This window comes from Heterocephalus glaber, unplaced genomic scaffold, assembly GCF_053883595.1.
Source record: "Heterocephalus glaber isolate CG9 unplaced genomic scaffold, H.glaber_assembly_v1.0 deba00001461, whole genome shotgun sequence".
Classification (NCBI taxonomy): domain Eukaryota; kingdom Metazoa; phylum Chordata; class Mammalia; order Rodentia; family Bathyergidae; genus Heterocephalus; species Heterocephalus glaber.
The window spans coordinates 21568818-21586552 of NW_028258308.1; the positions used below are offsets into that span (position 1 = coordinate 21568818).

The 17735-nt window shown below is 39.2% G+C and overlaps 1 protein-coding gene across 1 annotated transcript; it reads left to right on the forward strand.

The window, feature by feature from the left end:
• Nucleotides 1-4245: 4245 nt before the first annotated feature.
• Nucleotides 4246-12118, forward strand: LOC101715725 (zinc finger protein 42 homolog). The gene is given in 4 exon segments (XM_087216960.1): nt 4246-4386; nt 6287-6363; nt 8536-9550; nt 9553-12118. Coding segments are annotated over 2 exon segments (966 nt in total). The 5' UTR covers nt 4246-4386; nt 6287-6363; nt 8536-8632; the 3' UTR covers nt 9601-12118.
• Nucleotides 12119-17735: the final 5617 nt, after the last annotated feature.

Below are 17735 nucleotides of genomic sequence, written 5' to 3' on the forward strand. Positions count from 1 at the left end.
AAACTGATGAAATCCAAATAAAGTCTGGAGGTTGGTAATAGTATCGTACCACTGTTGGATTTTGGTTTTAATAAATGTACATTGGCTGTGTAATATCTTGAACTTAGGGGAAGTGGGAGAAAATATATATGAAAACTCATTTTTTTAAACTCATCTGTAAATCCCAAAGTCTATAAAAATTAAAGGACCTTGCCATCTGAAATTGATTCAAAAACTTGGGAGTAAGATATGAGAAATGATATAAAATACTTAAGAGCAAATTCAGAAAATCACCTCCTAGAAGCTCAAATTTTTAATAGTTTTTTTAGCAGAAAGGTAAGGAGTGTTTGGGGGAAAGGAGGTTACATGAATAATTGCCACGGTCTTTTTAGGCTGCTATAACAAAATAGATTGGGTAATATATAAGCAACAAAAATTTATTGTTCACAGTTCTGAAGGCAGGGAAGTCCCAGATCAAGCAATCAGAAGATCTGGCGCTAGTGAAGGGCCCTTCCCGAGGGATGACACTTTGTACATGTCCTCACATGGCAGAAGAGGGTGAAGCTCTCCAGCATCCTTTATAAGAGAGTGCTGATCTGGTTCATAAAATCAGAGCCCCTTATGACCTATCACCTCCTGAAGGCCACATCTCTTAATATCGTCACATGGGGATTAGATTTCAATGCATGGATTTTGGAGGGACACAGACATTCAGACATAGCAATAAGAGAATCTTATAAAACTGCCAAAAAGTAACAAGAAATCATTGTCAAAGTCTGAGGAGAAACTGACATCTAAAGATAGATTTTAGCTCCTATATTTAAATCCATGGCTAAATTCTGATAGAGGAAATGAAATATGACAATATTTGTGTGACTGTAACTTTCATCTGAAAATCATGAAGCTTTTGAAAAGATATGACAATATGATGACATATTTCTTTCATCTCGGCTTGAAGTACCAAACATCCGCCATGTAGATTTTAAAAATAAAAATAAAAAGAGACAAATGTACTGTACATATGCACTCTTTTAAAAATAATCATACTCTACTAAAATACCAGATTCCAAGTAGACTCATATTAATTGCTGGTGAGTCCCTCCCCCTATGGAAACTCCAAAATACAATAAAGTTTAGCATAGTGGTGCATGCCAGTAATTCCAGCTCTCAGAAGGCCAAACCAGGATTCTCATGAGTTTCAGGCCAGCCTGGACTACAGAGTGAATTTAAGGCCTGCCTGAACTACATAGCCAGACCCACTAAACTAATAATAAAAATAACAATAATAATAATAATAATACAATAAATAACCTCTTTAAACAATTGATTGGACTTGGAAAAGTTAACTTTACCTTTAAATTTTGTGTCAAGACAATAAAACTTTGGGTCTTAATTGTCCTATAAACTTAAAACTTGTGTGGCTTTAAGACATTTATCATTACTGACTTTTCATTTCCTCACCCATAAAATGGATAATAACAATTCATAAGGTAGTCATCAAGATCAAACAAGTTTGAAAAGAGTATTATAAATTACAGCAAAATAATGTGAGAGCTATGGCATTTGTAAAATATCATAATTTAATGTAAAATGCTGTATTAGACCACAATACATTAAAGTTCTAATCTGTGTTTAGACATTTACCAGTGTGCAAAATTTCTTCATGCCTCAGGGTTATCACCTTAAAACGTAGATAACATTTTAATAATAATAGTAATAATAACCATTCTATAAATGTAATTTCAAGATAAAAACAGATTATGTATACAAAGCTTTCAATATTAGTTAAATCAAATAGAGATAAACCAACCAAGCTACAATAATGAAATAGTTTTTTTGCAAGTTTAAGGTTAATAAGCATTTACAGACAAAGAACGTTTTCTTTTAGTATCACCTTCCTGTGGCTTGTAGGCTAAAGATCCAAGTTCTCACTGTAGCCCCCGGACTCCACAGTTGAGCCTGCGCCCTGCCTCCACACCCTCACTCTGCTCACCACACCTTCCCTGAGAATTCGCCTCTAAGCTAACTCTTCCTTTGGATCACAGAAGGTCCAGGGAAACTTTCCCCGAACTTCCAGATCCTCCTATTCTGAGTTCTTATAATACCAAGCACAGATTATTATTCTAATAACAGTCAAATTCTGACCTTTAAAAGTATAATGATTTGGCAGCTCTCCTTGGACCATGTCTTTATTTAAAATCTGGATATTTTGTTCATCAGAAGCTTTCTACTAATTTTAATTTTTTAAAAAATACTGAATTAAAATATTGCAAATTTTGATCCCTGAGCTTTAGATTTGCTGGCAATGAACAAGTCATCTGCCTTATCCTAGGTCTGGCCTGGTACATTTAGCTCACAAATTCTAACAGCACACTGTCTAGGGCAGAAATACAAATCTGTGTAAGGTCAACTAAGTCCTATAGATAGTTTTTGCTAGGAAAAAAATTGGTTTGCAGCACACATAAATGATCAACATACAGTTTTAGCATTCATGGAATTAGTATGACTACAACTTCAGCAATCTGAAAAATACTTGTGATGCACTGTCCTTTGTGGTCAACTTCAAAAGAAATAGTCTATTTCCTATTTTTTCACCATATAATTGATTTCCTAACTCATTTTGGAGAAATTAAATTTCCCTTGAGATGAGATCAGATGACAACAGATGAGTTTATTCATTTTTGGCTTACTTTTGGGGGTCATGGAAAGGAAAGCTAAGTCAAAATAGGGTCAAAAATAATGCATGTCTGAGGTGGAGTGGGAAAGGTAAATTTAGATTTCTTTTTTTTTTTTTTTTTGGTACCGGGGATTGAACTCAGATCCTTCCGCTTGCAAGGCAGGTGGCAGAACCACTGAGCTAAATCCCCGCCCTCTAAATTTAGATTTCTAAAGGTGCCATCTCAAATTCTTCACCAGAGTCACATTCTCACACAAGCCAAGTGAGCAGAGAGAATCGGTGATAAGGGAGGGAGTCATAATCTAGTTTACTTTGTAGGTTGTTACAAAGGTTCCCCGAGTGATAAAAGAAGGGTGTGGTTTTGGTGATGTAGATTAAAGAAAGGATCTTTTCCTTAAACTCTGTGTGTGTGTGTGTGTGTTTCCATTTTAAAGACTTGGAAAGAATGTTCTGCTTAGAAGTCTTTTGTTCATTTAACCCGTATTCCTTTTTGAAATCCAAACATTAACATTTCTTTCACACACACATGCACACACACACAAACCTAAAGGAAGAAGCCTGGGTGAAATAAGATCTGAGAATTTACACGTGTCCTTTCTAAAAAGCCCACCCACCCAAGGTGCCCTAGAGATCAAGAAAGAAGCAGATTTGTTGTTGTTGTTGTTGTTGTTTAAATATATTTGCCTTTCGAATTTTGCTGTGAATAGTATGTTCTAAGGCAAGCTAAAGGAAGCTTTATCTAGCATCCAAATGGAGGAGGAGCCATTACATTTGGTGGGGGGACACAGTGAATAATGAATAAATAAATAAATAAATAAATAAATAAATGTTTACATATTTTCCCTGCTGGAAATTATCTGCTATTTTCCAATCTCATAATTGAAATTTACTCAGAAACAAACGGTGAAGAATTGCTCTCTGATATGTGAATTGTACAAAAGCTTTAAGCTGACATTTAAGAGGTCCTTAAACATTGATTTGGTTTTTGTTTTAATAGTGCAGGTGTATTTACACGAACTATTAAATTTTACTAGACCACAGCCAATGGTGAGTGTTGATTGACCAATCTTTCAAAGTAAGTTGTGTTACTTTTAAGGATACGAGCAGTCACACTATTGGGTGGGTGGGGAGCAGTAGCAGGAATTTACCTGAGACTAGGAGTAAGCTGAGATGGGTAATGGATATGGCGGAAGAGTGCAAAACATTGTGGGTGTGTGTTCCCATAAACTTTTATTTCCAGTGCTTAAAAACTGCTTCTTCCGCTTGAGTTTCATTTCGTCAGTATATAAAAATTTAAATTTGGTCGCGCACCTACTCTGACTTGTTCGATAAACACTGTGTACCTACTGAGGGGTAAAGCCAGAATCCGTGGCCCCTATGGCGGAGGCCTGTGGACTGCGCGTCAAAGGAAGAGCCACCCTCACCTGGGGAAGGTGACCGAGCTCCTCCGGGCGTCTACCTGCAGGCAGGCACTCGCCCCGCCCGGCCCCGCCCGGCCCCGCCCCTCTCCCCGCCCACCGCCTCGCCCAGTCCGGGGCCGAGCTGCCTCTCGGCCTCCAGCCCCCGCGCGCACAGGGCGGGTCGAAGGCTCCGGGTCAGGACGCGGATGTTGGGAGCGGATGCTACCCTGCGCCGAGCACGCGGCCTCCTAGACTGCAGCTGCAGTGCTGTCCTGCTCACCCTTTGAAAGAAAATACAGCAGGGAGCCCCAGAGGGCCTGCCTAGGCGGGGTAAGTCTCACTTTACCCCTCTGTCCCGGGATGCGGGCGAGGGAGTGGGACGTGTGGAGTTCGGTCCTCGAGACGTCGGGCCGAGGGGTCGGGAGCCCTGGTCCGCGCAGGGAGCGCTTGGCCGGCCTGGCCCCGGTCACCAGCCGTGAACACGTGAAGAGGGGAGGAAGATACCCTTTCGAGAAGGCGGAGGTCGGGTGCAAATGCCCTCGAAATGAGTTTAAGTTTTTATTTCAAAACAGTGTAAATTTCATTCCGATAGGTGTATTTATATGAAAATGTTTAAATTTTTGTGAAGACGGATCAAATTTCCCTTTTCCTTTCCACTTGGCTGTGGCAGTGACACTACCACACATCCAAATTACTCCAGGAGGAAAGAAAAACAAAACAAAACTCAAGGACAGCTCTTGATTCCTATTTCCCTTACCCTGCGCCCCTTAGTACACCAGTAAATTCGAAGAGTGCTCAGCCAGCTTGGTGGCACACCCCAGCAATCCTAGCACTCTGGAGGCTGAGGCAGGAGGGTCGCAAGTTCGAGCCTAGCCTTAGCAACTTGGTGAGCCCTGCCTCAAAAGTAAAAATAAAAGGAGCGGGGCCCGGAGAATGTTCTGAGCAAAGGTCCTGAGTTGAATCTCCAGTAACGAGGAGTGGGGGTCCTTATCTTATTTCCTGCCTTCCCTAAGTTTCATCTGCACCACCACCCGAAACCATTTCCTTTTCTTGGATTATTAAATTGCTGAATAAGGCTTTCTGCTTTTACTTTTTTCTCTCCGAATCCATTCTCCAGAGTAATCTTTTGGCCTGAGCCAGAGCTCGCTATTCCTTTGTTTGAAAACGGGTAATGGTTCCCGCTGGCCTGGAAACGGAGGTAGAGCCCCCCGGAGCTCTGCCCTCCCGGCCTCCACCGTTCATGCTAGCAGTGATCATGGCCGCCGCCCTCCGCCATGCTGGTCCCTCCGGCTACGTCCTGGACCCAGGGCTCTTTCCACCAGGCTGGTACATTACTTCCTTCTCCGGTTTCAGTCTAAAGTCCCCTTCTTGGAAATCTTTCCAGACATTTGTTATAAAGACAACCTCTCGTGCTCTGATGTTTTTCTCCGCCTGAAACTATTTATTTACCAGTTAGGATCTTCCCCACTCCAACAGAAGCAAAGCTCTTTGATAACCGTGAGCTTTTTCACTTCTGTATTCACACGATAAAACATTGTCGGGTACTAAACATTGGCCAGATGATTTAATAAATAATGCATCCCATGAAGTACTTCTATTCCAGTTTGAGAGGTATACGGTTGGATTAACCTAGTGCTTCTTTCTTTTGCTTTTTCGTTTGCGTGTGTAAGAGTGTACTGGGGATTGAACCACAGAGCTACATTCCCAGGCCCTTTTTATTGTTGGAGACAAAGTCTTGCAAAGTTGCCCAGGCCGGTTTCAAACTTATGATCCTCCTGCCTCAGCCTCCCGGAGAGCTGAAATTAAAAGCATGTGCACAACATGCAGCCAAGTATATTTAATATTCAGATTTTGTCTTCATCTCATGTTTGCCAGTAAATTCATTAGTTCTAAATTGATAAATTACCATTTCACTTTCATATGTAATTCTCATAAGCTTACATATTGTAAAAAAAGAATTGCATAACATTAGGAGACCTGACAAATAAGAATCTGTCTCAGAAAAGTAAGTTGTACACATGGACCTTAGTAAATTCATAAAATTCTTGCCCACTTCCCCCCATCTCTTAGGAGATGTCTTTCTAGATAACACCTTGCAACGTTTTGAAATTTCTATATTAAGTGTGTCTAAAGTTCTGAATAAGATCCTAATAAACTATTGTTACATGACTGCTAAATCAGAAAGCACTAGCACAATAACTAACATGTATGCATCAACTCATTTCCTTAGACAAATGTGCTAACTACTGCGACATGTGGTGAACAAGACCCACAGGTCTCTGCTGTCACGGAGCTCCAGCCTAGCAGGTAAGACACATCTTAATACCAGCAGCTCTGATTGGTACAAAATAGGGAGCTAGGGGGAAATCTAGCTCAAAGGCTTAATTGAGCTGAAGAATCAAGCTGGGCTTGGTGATGGATTCCTGTAATCCCAGCACTCTGGGAGGCTGAGGCAGGAGGATCACAAGTTAAAACCCAGCCTGGCAATTTAGCAAGACACTGTCTCAAATTTTTTAAAAAGGCTGGAGGGCCAGGGATTTAGCTCAGTGGTTCCACCACCTGCCTCATAAGCACAAGGTACAAGTTCCATCCCTGGTACCAAAGAAAAAAAAATCACACACAAAAATAAATAAATAATAAAAAGGCTGGGAATGTAGCTCAGTGTGAAGGCCCTGGGTTTAATCCCCAGTACAAAAAAAAAAAGTCAAGAAAGCCCTGAGAAGAAGTCGAGGAAGCAAGAATCTGAAGTGTAGATGGAAAACTGTGTGTGTGTGTGTGTGTGTGTGTGTGTGTGTGTGTGTGTACACTTATAGGGCAGTAAGGACAAGTGGGTAGTGTTTCAGCAACAGAATATGTACAAGGCACAGATACAGTAGGCTGAATAATAGAGCTGGAGATGGTGAGAGATACACATAGAGAAAAAAGCCAGAAGAAAATCACATTGCAGTTGTTTTAAACAGACTAGCTGAAGGAAAGGGGCTTTTGTGTTTGATCCTAGTAATTATGCTCCCAAAGTGGGAAGATTTTGTTTGTGAAATATTCTTACATAGTCTCCCAGGTTTGTTTCACTTCTTAAAGGACATAATAAACTGTAACATTTTTAACAGTTTTTTATATGAAACATTGTAAAGAGAAATTGTAAACTCTTCCCTTAAACATTTGTTTCTAGTCTGTGTTTATTTACTGCCCAAAGTGAATGGCATGATTCTTTTGAGATGCTCTTTTTTAATGTGACTATTTAAAGGTATTTTCAACCCACTATTTTCACATTTGGCCTTGTTTAAAAAGCATTTAATTTTTGTTCCTACAGCAGTACATCAGAACAATAAATAAAGAGATCTTTTTTAAGGCGTACAATTGTGAGCAAAAAGGCTCTTAGAAAAGCAGCAGTAACATATTCATGCTATAACTTTTAAATGCACTTGCTTTTATTTTTCTGCAGTACAGGAGATTGAACCCAGGACCTTTACACTGAGCCATGGCCCCAGCTTTTTTTTATTTTTAATTTTGAGGCAGATCCTAGCTAAGCTGCCGAGCTGGGCTCACACTTGCAGTCCTCCTGCCTCAGCCTCCCAGAGTGCTGGGGTTAGAGATATGCCCACCTTGCTTTTAAATTGTAAGGAAATGGTGAGGCTAAATTACCCTGCCCATTAATTGAATGCTGCGGATTCCATGTGTCTTATTCTCAGTATTACTGCCTCTAGAACAATGGGCAGACAAACCGCAGCCCATAGGTGAAATTCACCCTGTCCCTGTTTTATTGTAACAGCCAATCTCATTCCTTCATGTGTCATCCATGACTGCCTCCTGACTCCACTGCAGGGCTCATGGTCGCTAGTTTCAGCAGAGATCAGAGGACCCACAGAGCTTAACTCTGGCCCTCTGTGGAGACACAGTTGTCATCCCCTGCCCAGTAAAGTAGCAGGATCCAGTACACACTTGCAGAATGAATAAAAATAATAAAACAACATCATTTGGTGTAAGTGTTCAGCTTTGCAGCATCCAATGAAAACAGGAATGTGTTAACATCTTCACCTGCTTCAAGTTTTTTAATCAGATGCTAATAGCTACCTCAGTAACAATTTGCCTGAGTATTTAAAATTACAAGCTTCTGCTCTCTGGTAGCCCATATACTTACTCTACAGCACTTGCCTTCTAGGGTGGACACACGGAACTTACTTATTTTATATGTTCAGAGTCTGAAGCACAGCTCTTTTTGCACGGTGTAGCCTACAGTAGGGGTAGTGCCATGGCAGTGCCCGGTAAGTATTGCATGACGAGTCAGGTCCAGTAACTCATGTATACCACCGTAATGCCTGGCATTGACCCATGTCTTATCCCAGAGTTCATTTTCCTTTTCTCTTGGGGAGTTGATCAGAGAATATGTAAATGTAGCCATTCTGTTATTGGAATGTGTGTTCTAAATCATTTTTGAGGTCATTTTCTGACAATGGCTCTATTACGTTTATTATCATAAAGCAGGTGTGTGTTGAAGACAGCTTACCAGGATAACTGGTGCCAGGGAGTGACTGGTAGTCCTGGTGTGAACCCTCAAGAAGGCAGTGAGCAGAACGACATGAATCGGCAGACGAAGAGAAGGGCCAGGACAAGTGGCCGGAAAGGCTGGGGTGGACGAGTTCTGGAGGGAGCTAAACCAAGGCCACACCAGGTTACCCAAGGCCCTGAGGCAGCAATGGAGCCTCTCCTTGGGGCCTGGGCCCCGAGTGATGAAGGTGCCTGCCCTGAGCCAAGTCCTCAAGCCAGTGGAGACGAGGATTTCCCTGACTGCTACATAGAATGCATCATAACAAGTCAGTTTTCTGAACCCAGCCTGGAAGAAGATTTACTTTTTAGGTCCTTTGAAAACCTAAGCAATGACTCGGAAGAAAGTCTTTCTCAACAGGTTTTTGCAGCCAGCTCCCTTCTTGGGTGTTCTCTGGAGTACATGAAAAGTGGAGCTAAATCAAAGCCCCCGCCACTGATGGCTGAAGAGGATTCACACCTTGGGTATTCTGAGTACATGACAAGCAAGAAATTTCCTGCTGGAGAGATCCCTGGCTTTGACCTATGGGATCCTAAACAGCTTGGCGAATTTGCTGCAAAGAAGCCCCCGGACAGTAAAGACCGGGGCACTCCAGAGACATTCGATTGTCCTCACAGTGGATGCACAAGGAAGCTGAGGGATAAAACTGCCCTGCGGAAGCACCTGGTGGTGCACAGGCCCCGAGACCACGTGTGCGCGGAGTGCGGGCGAGCGTTCTCCGAGAGCTCCAAGCTCACCAGGCACTTCCTGGTGCACACCGGAGAGAGGCCCTTCCAGTGCACGTTCGCTGGCTGCGGCAAGCGCTTCTCCCTGGACTTCAACCTGCGCACACACGTGCGCATCCACACCGGGGAGAAGCGCTTCGCGTGTCCCTTCCAGGGCTGCGACAAGAGGTTTGTGCAGTCCAACAACCTCAAAGCCCACATTGTAACCCATGCGAAGATGAAAAAGACTCACTGAAAACAGACATGGACCGGGTTCTCCAACAGGATGAGCATTAATTAACAGAGCGATCGGGAGAAACATGGCAACCGTGAGAGGCTCAGCTGCTCTATACTTTGTGATACCATCATAAGAACGTTGGTAACAGAAAGGTCAGGGTTAAATTTACTCCAAAAGTAATGCATATTATGTATTAGATTGTGGTCTGTGATACTTATTTTCACATGCTATTCACATGAAGATAATTTTGTAATTTCCAATTGTGTGGCTTTTACCTTTTAAAATGTGCTTTTTGGAACAGGTGATTATCTCAGAATGAGTATTTTGCAGTAGATGGTCAATCAGTGAATAAATAGTTAAATAATGTTTATTCTCTTGATCACTGTATGAAATTATGTTGAAATCATGCAAATTTTTGGGAGTGCTGTTAATCGATTTGAATTTATTCTAGAGTTTCAAAATAAAAGAACATAAAACCCTAATAGTATGTTAAACCTGGGATTCAGAAAATCAAATTATGCAGGGCCAGGGATTTAGCTCAGTAGCACCATGGCTGAGCGCAAGGTCCTGAGTTTGGTACCTGGTACCAAAAAAAAAAAAATCAAATTATGCATTAAAAGTGTACACCGTTTTTAAAAAAAATACTCTTAAAAATTAGCAGAACATTGCAAAGACTGATACTCAGTATTGATGAGACATGGACAGAAAGTTTATTAAACATGGTGGGTTAAAATACACATTGTTACAACCATTTTGGAAGTTATTTTGCAAAAGTGCTCTATTAGTTTCCTACAGCTGCCATGGAGTGATGCAAACATGGTGGCTTAAATAATGAAAAATGACTTTCATAGTTTCAGGGGCAGTTTGGCAAAAATCAAGGGGCTGACAGGACTGGCTTCTCCTGAGGATTGACTCTGGCTAGGATGCATCCTGGCCCTCCCTCCTCAGCTTGTGGTATCGCTCGGGATCACATAGCATTCTCCTCTTCACTCTCCACCTCTGGGCCTGTTTGTGTTCAGATTTCCTCTAATAAGGACTCTGGTCGTTGGATTAAAACCCTCCAATAATCTCGTTTTCACTTGATTGCCTCTGTAAAAATTCCTTCTTCACATAAGCTTACTCTCTGCGATCCCAGGAACTAGGATTTGAACATAGGAGTTTGGAGGGGGACACAGATTCATGTGTACAGTATTTTAGATTCCATTTTTTTCTAGAAATATTTGAAGTATATAAGAAACTATTTCTTCCAGGATATTAACTGAATCATATCTTGATAATAATAAATTCATAACCATAATGTCCACTAAGAAGAAACAACTTGCTATTAAACTAGACTAGAGCAATTAAATAGAAAATGTACATGTTTTCTTTGGCTACAGAGGGTAGGAAAGAAAACCACACCTAGAGGGAAACCATAGAATAAAAAAATTGGCTCTTCACAGGTAGAATCTGGTGAAAATTGGGCACTTCTGCTGCTCTAGAAGAAAATTCAGAGAAAGAGGTTAAATATGCCTGGATAAGGGGAAAGTGGCTGGTATAAACACAATCTAAATTTATTTTAAGGATTCTAAATTACTGTGTTTGTGTGATTGTGAGTCTTGGAATCATTTTATCCTGGACATAAAATGCACAGCCATCACATTTTTAATGAATTTTCTACTCAGAATTCATATAAATGATTGGGTATAGTTAAAATACCATAAAATCAAGGATAGTTAAAACAACATTTGGTTTTAAGAGTTAAAATGCCAAAGTTTTGCTAATATTATTTGTAATATAGCAGGTATGGCATTTCTATAGGAATGAGGGTCTTGGTTCTCTAATAGGAAAGTTGGGCACATAATTCATTTACAAATTCAGAATTTCCTCTAAGTCAAACACCAGAGCATAGATTTTAAGACTGGAATTTGATCAAGATGATGGAGCATATATTTGTCTAATTTTTGCTTTGGCAGCAGCGTGGGATTTGATCCTCTGGATTTAGACGAGTTGAACTAGAGCATTGAACCTCTGGAGACTAAACAAAAGAGGCTGGTGGTGGGCGCCAAGCTCTGAGAACTGAGAGGAAAGGCAGAAGGAGGAATGGAAATTGGCTTCCCCTGGTTAAGTTTATAGATTTCTCTTTCTGGAGCTGAAGTGTCCGGAAATTAAAATACAACTATCTGAATTTCGAGACTTAGTTAAATCCTAACTTGGGAACAGGATTCAGTTACTTAGCGAGCCTCCTAGATGTTTGTTCTTTTCATTTCCAGAAAGGAAACCTGACACCGAAAAGACTGTCAGAGGAAGAAGGCAAATAGAAGCAATGGAAAACAAAAAAAAGGGAAAAGGAGGGTAGTTAATGAGAAACCCCATTTTAAATCTTCCCACATTAGTACGGTAAATAAAAATGAACACAGTGTAAGAACACGTATCCAGGGAAAACAGCGAGGAAGTAAATCCATCTAGATTTTCACATTTTCAGGTACTGGCATCTAACCAACCCCAAATTTGGATGAATGAATAAATTTGTGTGTGTGTTCATGTTACTTTATTCAAGTCTTTTCTTTTATAATGACCAAATACCAATAGTGAGAAGTTAACAGAAAAATATTTTCTAGAGCCAGGGATTTAGCTCAGTGGTTCTGGCGCCTGCCTAGCAAGCACAAGGTCCCGAGTTCAATCTCTGGTACAAAAAAAAAAAGAAAAATGTTTTCTACAAAACACTGAAAATCTTAATGGTATTTTAAATTTTTCAAATATATGCTACGTAACATGTTGCTTTGATATAGTGAAAGGATACTATCATTAAGTTTCTAAGAAAATTAATGCTTACATCACTTTTTTTTTTTTTTGTGGAGACAGGGTCTCACTGTGTAGTTCAGACTGGTTGTGAACTCACTAAGTAGCCCAGGCTGGCCTCAAACTCATCCTACTGTCCCAGTCTCCCAAGTGCTGGGATTACAGGCATGTGCTACCAAGCCCAGCCCACCTTCCTTTTCTATGGTAAGAGTGCCTGCTGGGTATGGTGGTACACATCTTTAATCAAGGCACTCAGGAGGCTGAGGCAGGAGAATCATTGCTAGAGGCTAGCCTGAAGTACATAGCAAGACCCTGTCTCAAAAACAAAAAGTAAGTGCCTAACATCTACTCTCAACAGATTTTCAGTATACGATGCTATTAGATTTATGAACTGCTCCCTTTTTTCTCTACCTCCCCATTCCTGGTCACTATGGTTTTATATATATATATATATATATATATATATATATATATATATATATATATTTTTTTTTTTTTTTTTTTTTTTTTTTTGGTACCGGGGATCGAACTCGGGTCCTTGCGCTTGCGGGGGCCGGCAGCAAAACCACTCAGCTAAATCCCTGGCCCTGATTGTATTCTGTTTCTATATATTCAACAGTTTTTGTCTGAACATACAAGTACGATAATGTATTTTTCTTTCAGTATCTGGCTTAATTTCTCTTAGCATAATGCCCTTCAAGTTTATGTATGATGCTGGGAATGACAATATTTGCTTTCTTTTTAGGATGAATAATAGTCCTACTGTGTGTATGCATAAATTATCTTTTCGTCTGTTGTTACATAGGTTGTTCCTATATCTTGATTATTGTGAATAATGCAGGTATTCTTCCTGAGACAATGCAGGTAATCTTCCTGAGACAATGATTGTACTTTTGGTTATACAATTATTAGTGTGATAACTGATCATACCATGTGCTAGCCCAGTTTTTTTCTTTTTTGAAGTACCTCCATGGTATCTTTCACAATGACTGTGTCAGTTTACATTCTAAAGAGTTGTGTGAGTTCTTTATTTTGAGAATTAATCACTTATCATTCATGGTTGACAAATATTCTTTTCCAGTTTCTAGGCGGCCTTTTGATTTTATTGATTTTTTTTTTTCCTTTACTGTGCAAAGCTTTTTAGTTTTATGTAGCCTCATTTTTATTCTTCACTTTTTATGCTGAGCTTTTGGTGTGAGATCAAAAAACAAAACAACCACACTGCTGAGACCAGTATCGAATAGCCTATCCTCTGTTTTTCTTCCAGGAGTTTTACTGTTTCAAGTCTTTAGGGTTAGAGTTTATTTTTATGTATGGTGTAAAGATAACAATGTAGTTTTATTCTCTTGCATATAGATTTCCAGTTTTTCTGTCCATTCATTGACAAGATTATCACTCCCCCATTATGTCTTCTTGATGGCGAAGAAGACCAAAAATCCAAATGTGCTTGGACTTATTTCTGGGCTGCCTGTTCTCTTCTGTTGGTCTATGTGTCTGCTTTTATGCTACTATTATGTTATTTTGATTATTGTAGTATTATAATAGAATTTGAAATCAAGGAGTATGATTGTTTTTCTTTCTCAAATTGTTTTAGCTATTTGGGGGTCTTTAATGGTTCCATATAAATTTTAAAATATTTTTGCTATTTCTGAAAAGTGACACAGGGACTTTGATAAGGATTGCATTGAATCTGTACATTGCTTTGGGTAGTAGGAATGTTTCAACAAAATTAACTCTTCCAACCTATGAACGTGGGCTTTCTTGCTGTTTCTTTGTGTCATTTTCAATTTCTTTCAGCAATGTTTATAGCTTTCAGTGTATAAATCTTTCAATTTCTTGGCTAAATTTATTCTGACTTTTACTCTTTTTAATGCTATCATAAATTAGCTTTCTGTTTCTTTTTTTCAGATAGACTACCACTAATGTAAAGAAATGCAGCTGATTAAAAAACTGAAAATATTTTTTTTTTGGTACCAGGGATCAAACTCAGGACCTTCGGCTTGTGAGGCAGGGATCGGAACCACTGAGCTAAATCCCCGGCCCAAAAAACTGAAAATCTTAAGTCAGAGACCATACTGTCTTGTTAACAATAATACATAGCCCATAATTAGCAGGCATTTAATAAACTATGGAATAATAAATGTGTAAAATATTGTTAATGTTTTTAAAATAATGTTAACAAAATGAAATTGCACATAATTCAAAAGTGTGTAACAAAAGCATTACTAGTTTTTATATAAAACCTGATTGTTCTGCCCAGTGTGGTGGCGCATGCCTATAATCCTTGCACTTGGGAGGCTGAGACAAGTGGATTGCTATTTCTTCAAGGGCAGCCTGGGCTGCCGTAGTGAGTTCAAGTCCAGTCTGGAGTACATACCAAGAGTGTTTCAAAAATCAAGTAACAAAAAAATCTGATTGCTCTTTACTGGTCAGACATGCTCAATAAAGAAACAATACAGATATCTGTGTTTGTGCATTTATATGCCACACATGCACATTTCCACTATTCTTTAAAGGTAGAATTAACACTCTTAAAGAAATTTTATTTGTTTTGGGACAGGTTCTCATGTAGTTCAGGCTGGTCTGGAACTTTTAGCAATCTTCCGTCCTCAGCTTCCCAAGTGCTGGGATTACAGGTGTGCATCATCACACTTGGCTTATAGATATTTCTAAATTGTTATATTTGACCATCTTTATTATGAAAATAGTCTTTAAATCTCATTATCTTTACTTTTCTGTGTATCTGTAAAAGACTGAGGTCCTGTTTACCTCCCAATATTTTAAATAATAAAGAACAAACCTGTGTTGAGGATTATATTATCCACTAAGACTGTGATCAGGTAATTTAAAATGTGCCCTACAACTTATATTTCTCTTATTTTCTATAACATGAGCACAGGTGTCCCAGCTGTGCCTGATTTCTGTATTTCACACAGAATATAGGTACAAGGTACATGGTTGAACATGAGGATTTTCAGAATTCTTTCCAAAAGCAGATTTGTCAAATTCTTATATTATTTTGCTGTTGGGTATATGCAATAGCAGAAATCCGTGTGTGCCTGTGTTTTAATTACCTAATGCACTGGCTCTGACTGAATAGACTGCATGATTACATCCTACATTGGACACAGAACAGTGCAAGTTATATTAAAAAGCCATTATATTTGCAACTCTGAGCAAGAGACTATAATTAAAAGGCAATTGGATGAAATTAGCTTTAAGAGTACAAGAGTTTAAGCAAGATTTGGTAAATGAACATTAATGGTTAACATGTGGTTTTTATTAGATCTTGCTTTTTTTCTCTGACCCAGAGTTAAATTTCTTAGATATCAGTGGACTAACTTGCAGAACACCTGTACAGAGCTGTGCTTTCCCATATGGCTAAAGTTATATCTGTAAAACAAGCCAACATAATTTTTGTGACTTCAGTAAATCAAAGGTATTAGGTAGGTTACAATGATACCCTGGGTATTAATAAACTATTTCTAGTGCTCCTAAGATCTTAGTTGTATGTCATAAAAAGCATAGTACATGCTCCCTACAACTCAAAGTGCTGGTCATAAAATTCACCTATACAAAGCAAAGAAGTAATAAAATGAGAATTTTGATTATCATCACTATTAAACATAAAAAAGTTATATGTAATGTATATAATAGCACTTTATATCTAAGAAAATCCATTGCCTACTGTGAGGACTCAGCATGTTAATAATATTTTTGAGGAAAAGCTTTGAGTTTACCGAGTATATATGTATAATAGATGTTATGCTTTTGGCATATTAAAGATGAGTATAAATTTTCTGTTATTCCATTAAGAGTTGGAGTCTCTGGATGCATTAACTAGCTTAATTAATGTTATATTCATGGATTATAAAATTCTGTACCCCATAAATTTGCACAATTATAAATTTACAATTAAAAAGTTGAGTGAAGGGTCTATTTCCCTTTCTTGGGGGTGACTGGATTAGGTTACAATTGCGTTGATTAAGTAGTTATGTCAATTCTAGGCCTAGATTTTAAGAGCCATATTAGCTACTACCATTTAAGAAGTAAAACTACCCTAAGACCACCATCTTGGGCAAAATCCAAGCCACATATACAGGCCTGATAGGATAAGAAAGCAAGGACAAAGGGTGGTGAGGTGACATCGATGAGTGAAGAAGCCATTTGAAAAGGACATCCGTCCCCAGTCACTTCAGGTCGTGCCATGTGAATTGGACACAGACTGCTTGAATGAGCCATCTGACCCATAAAATGATGAACAAAATAAAATGATTGCTTAAGTGCGATGATCAGTTTGTTATACAGCAGTAGATAATGAACAAGTTGCATTTCGGATTTGTTATTTGAATGTCATAGTCTCTGCTTTATATGTATGTGAGTATACATATATGTGTACATACACAGGTATAGACATAGGTTTTTTATAAAGCTACATCTAAGTTGACAGGAAGTCTTCACTTATTGTATAGGTTCATCCCTGCATAGCTACAGGTGCCTCGTCCAAATGCAACCAACTGAGCTTCAGCAGTATAGTTAGACCAATGATGGTTGCATTTGTGCTATGTACAAACTTTACAGTGTTAATGCTTTATGAAATATTTCTATACTGCAGTGTCTAGGGGAAATGACAAGAAAAATAGTCACTGCAGATGCAATTTTTAAAATGTTTCCTTAGGCATGGTGGTGCACACCTGTAATCCCAGCACTCAGGAGACTGAGGCAGGAGAATCAGAAGTTGGAGGCCAGCCTGCACTATGTCATAAGATCAAAGCCAGCCTGAGCTACATAGTGAGATCCTGTCTCTAAATAAATAAATAATAAAAGAAGTATTTTCAGTCTGAGTTTAGTTGAATCTACAGATGCAGAACCCATGAACATAGAATGTCTATAATTTCAAGTGTTTATCCTAATTTATTCGCAGAATCTTACACAGTAAAGTAGTGAGAGCCTTCTTCATAGACCAGCTAGACTGATCTACTTGGTGGGATATCTAAGGAAACTACAGCTACCTTTAACAAAACTAAAACCCACTTCTAAAGGTTAAAGAAAAAACCTTCACTTGGGAAGAAGAATTTCTCTTCACAGAAAGAGTTCAGTTATCCTTGGTGGGTCACCTGTCCCTTGGAAGAATCCCATTAATTACTGATGCCACTACCACTGTCTTTCAAGGGCCATGCTCTCCTTTAACACTCTGACCCCAGCCAGAGCATATAGCTCTTCCTTTACTACTCAGCAATAAAATGGACATGAAGCTGGACCATTTAAAGACCTTATTAAAGGCAAGAAAATAACACTGTATATAGCTTGTTTTCTTAGGTCATGGGCTTAAGATTCACCTGCTTTAGGACCCCCAGTTCAGAGAAAAAGCTCCTGTGCTTCATGTTTACCTGAGACCTGGTTTAGCTTTCTG